Here is a 3,717-nt window from a genome sequence, read left to right as displayed (position 1 = left end):
GCCTTGCAGTGGGAGCAACTGGGGGTTCAGTGTCTTGCTCAAGGACTCACACGTTTCCTCCTCTACCTACCGAACTAATCTTTCAACATAACTCTCTTGGCTACTCTCACCTCTCTGGTATGAAGTTTTTGGCCAATAATGGGTCTTTAGAGAACCACTAAAAATAAGATACCACTCAGGTTAATCTGACCAACATCCCCTAACTGCAGCTGAGCATATAGTCACATGAGTTTCAGGTGGGCACCACCCACAGATATGTCAAATTATTACCTAAACTCCCTGCCTATCACTGAGAGCTGAAGAAGCCATTGATATGAGTGGCAACATATTTTCAAGACAACTCAAGCAAGTCCAGTTACCCTTGTTTTAGCTTTGTTTTTTAGGATATACCATGACCCGGATGACAGAGAACCTCCACAGACATCCAGTTTTCCAAATTCTGGGCACCCGTGCGTTCCCTTTCCGCTAAAGTTAAATATAATATGAAATGGATAAGGTTCAGCACTAATATATACACAGCACATTATCCTTCCCTTCAGTATTCCCTTTCTCCTGTTCTGTGCTCTCTTCCCCACAATCACATGATTTTGGGTGGGACAGGTCACTTAATCAACCTCACTCAAGTCATTTTTACTGAATACATTTCCACATTTTACTTGACCTTGACTCCACGGTGGTCAGCTCTTAACATTCAGTTATGCATTTACAAAGCAGGATGGGGGATTTGGGTTCCAGCAGCTATGCTAGCAACTCAGTGGTTAGCCATATAAGCAAAACTATGTTTGGACTGCTGGGTGGCTGATAGATGGTGGTAAATCATGAGTAAGGAAAGGAGCTTCTGACAGTCTCGGTTTGGGGTTAGAATGCATTACAGAGGGGAAAAAAAGACATGTTAATGTGGTGGTGAGTAACAGCAGGGATGGGTTATTCTATGAATGAAAAAGCAGCAACTTATGAATGGGTGTTTCTGCCTGGCAGTTTAAAGTAAGGCTTTATTATAGGCTATACTGTGAATGCTTATAATTCACAAAAGGTCATGACACAGAGTTAAAGTAAGACTTGTGATTCATTACAGTATAGAAGCACACATATATGTAACAGAGAAGAGAGTGAGATTTGGATTACAGGACAGCTACTCTCTGAACTGTGGCCAAACTGACAGCCCTAAGGTTCAGTTCCCTGAAGGAAACCAGCTTCTCTATCCACACCACAGCGTCTTCTTCAACGTTGACCGCTGACCTGCTCAATAGCAACAAATACATTTCAAATATAAGCATCTGCTAACGTGGTTTCATGACCAAACACTTCATGGAACACTTTAATACTTCACTAGTTAATATTCTTATAATAACAATGGATCAAATGGCCATGTCCAATGTGCATTGGGTTGCTCCAAGCAGCAATTTCTACAGCAGAAAAACAAAACCAATACAGAAGTGCCAAAACAAAGCAGTTCTTGCTTAAATCTGGCTCTAAAAGGGAATCAATCCCCATAGACCTTCATATTAAATTGCCCAACATTACCAATTGTACAAAGTACAATCTCTAATCTGACCTTGAGCTCTACATTCGTGTGAGGGTGACTGAAGACGCCTTCTGACTGTGGACATCAGGCTAAAGCCAATGTGATCTTCAAAGCACGAACACAGGTGAAGGCCTGACATACAGGAAAGCCGTCAAGAGGGCTTGAGGGAGGGGGGAGTGAGAGATTAGCAACACCATCAATGATCCTGGTGTTGGAACAGAGATCTGCAGTGACCGAATATATCAGGAGTAGTGTCACAGTGTAAAGACTTAACCCAAGAATAGAACAAATGACAAGAAGTACAGCTTTTCACACATATTTTCCTCTAAATAAAGTCAAAATAACTGAACATGCACGATTACAAAGTGAGACAATTCCAAAACATTAATCTACGGCAAATCAGAATAAAATAATGTTAAACAAAATGACATACATACATACATACATTTTATATATATAGTATAATATAAAAAGCCAATGTAGCTGCAGTACATGACGTTTATGGCCTTGTCCCGGGTTTGTGAGATGTACTTACGAGACAAACTTGCCAACTTCAATCTGAATGATGGCATTTTGAAGCTGGACTTCTAGGAGCTGGGGGTCGGCTGGACCTCCCTCACTCGATTTACTGGCATGTGGGGAGAAGATCCGCAGCATTCCCATGTAGCTGCCCACCACAATCTTGTCTGCAAAGTTAGAATCACACAGAAGGATAGCTGTGGTGAGAATTTAAGTTTTTAGCCAATGTATGATTTCAACTTCTTCCTAGATACTTCAGTGATAAGAAAATCTTAAATGATCAAAGCAGTGTCATATCAACTTCTTAACCTACAGAATAATTTGTCTTGAATAACCTGAAGTAACCCAATGTAACCTAATAAAATAAAATATCTAGCTGCACCTGTGTTTTGTCCACCTTTCTTTACATTTAAATTTACAGACTAAGAAGAGTGAAAAAAATTTAGCCACAGTTGCAAACAGAATGAAGGTACTTTACAATATACTTAGCATCATTAAGATATAACAGCAATTTATTTTGTTGCACACATACACTATAGTATACATTATGAGATGGAGGAAATATCTTAACATCTTGTAAGGATATTTAAGGGTGGCATGGTCTTGCAGTCTGCTTGGTGGTTGGTGTGTCCCTTTCTCACTAACCATGTCCAGTGCCACTGTTGTCCACGTCTCCGACACACAGGCATCCCTGGTCAAACTCCTCGCCCTCGCCAAGTGCTGTTGACCACCAATCACGGGCCTTGAACAGAGACATGCTGCCTCTGTTTGGGCAAAGAGAGACAAAAACGAGAAAGTGTTAAATGCTGCGACCCAGGTGTTATGACACTTTTCCATGAAGTTGCCTTTCTTACTGATGATGTCAACATTTCGGATACACTTTTGCTTAACTGACAGATGACAGACTGACAGCACAGCGACATGCAAAGAAAGCATCTATTTATTTATTTGTTTATTTTAATTTATGAAATTAACATTTTTCTCTTAACATTAATCAACTTCAGGTGGAGTAGTAGGAAGGTTAAGTGCCTATCTTAACAGGGAAGAATGTGAAAGCACAACTTGTTCACGGCCATCACAAAATCCAACCATCATCCTTCTGGTCATTAAATAAAATCACAGTGATAATAAATCTGACCAATGACTGGATTCTGAGCCACTGACATGGTGACAACTTGACAACTGTCCAGTCTGTCCCTTTGTCTAGGGAGCTCTAGCGTTCTGTAAATCACAATGACAACTGCAGCCAATGACAGACGGGCCAAACAGTCACATGACCTCAGGATTGTGCGTGTGAAGGAAACAAGGAGGGGGGGTAGGTGGGCTCAAGCAGCTTTTCTACTTGCCAAGTGCTGAGCAGGTGGAACAGGCAGCTAATCCAGACAGAGAATCCCTCCCATCTACAGTACACTGCAATACAGGCTTGAAGAGCTTGTACTACCAAGACATTTCATTAAAGAGTATTGTATAAAAGGTCAGTGATGGTATACAATCAGTTCAGCACTATTCTACTATCACAACAACTTTATTTCTGTTTAGTTTTGTGCCTCATTGCGTTTCCTTTGTACAATCTGTTGAATATCAAATGCACTTTATTTTACATTTACACTATTTGATCCAACTAGCTGCAAATATAGTTTAAATTTGTTGCAACTTATATTTTCAGGTAGAAG

The 3,717-nt window shown here is 40.5% G+C and overlaps 1 protein-coding gene across 1 annotated transcript in view; it reads right to left on the bottom strand.

Annotated features, from left to right (window-relative positions):
• Positions 1–2,858, bottom strand: part of bbs9 (Bardet-Biedl syndrome 9) — a 154,748-nt gene extending 151,890 nt beyond the window's left edge. The window contains exons 1-2 of the mRNA XM_084557708.1: positions 2,690–2,858; positions 2,061–2,211 (exon numbers count right to left, since the gene is read on the bottom strand). Of these exons, the coding sequence (XP_084413834.1) occupies positions 2,061–2,211; positions 2,690–2,801 (263 nt within the window). The 5' untranslated portion in view covers positions 2,802–2,858. The remainder of the gene's footprint in view (positions 1–2,060; positions 2,212–2,689) is intronic.
• Between the last annotated feature and the right edge of the window lie 859 nt (positions 2,859–3,717).

This window comes from Chelon labrosus (genome assembly GCF_963514085.1).
Source record: "Chelon labrosus genome assembly, chromosome: 12".
Taxonomy (NCBI): Eukaryota; Metazoa; Chordata; class Actinopteri; order Mugiliformes; family Mugilidae; genus Chelon; species Chelon labrosus.
This window is presented reverse-complemented; position numbering and strand designations above follow the sequence as displayed.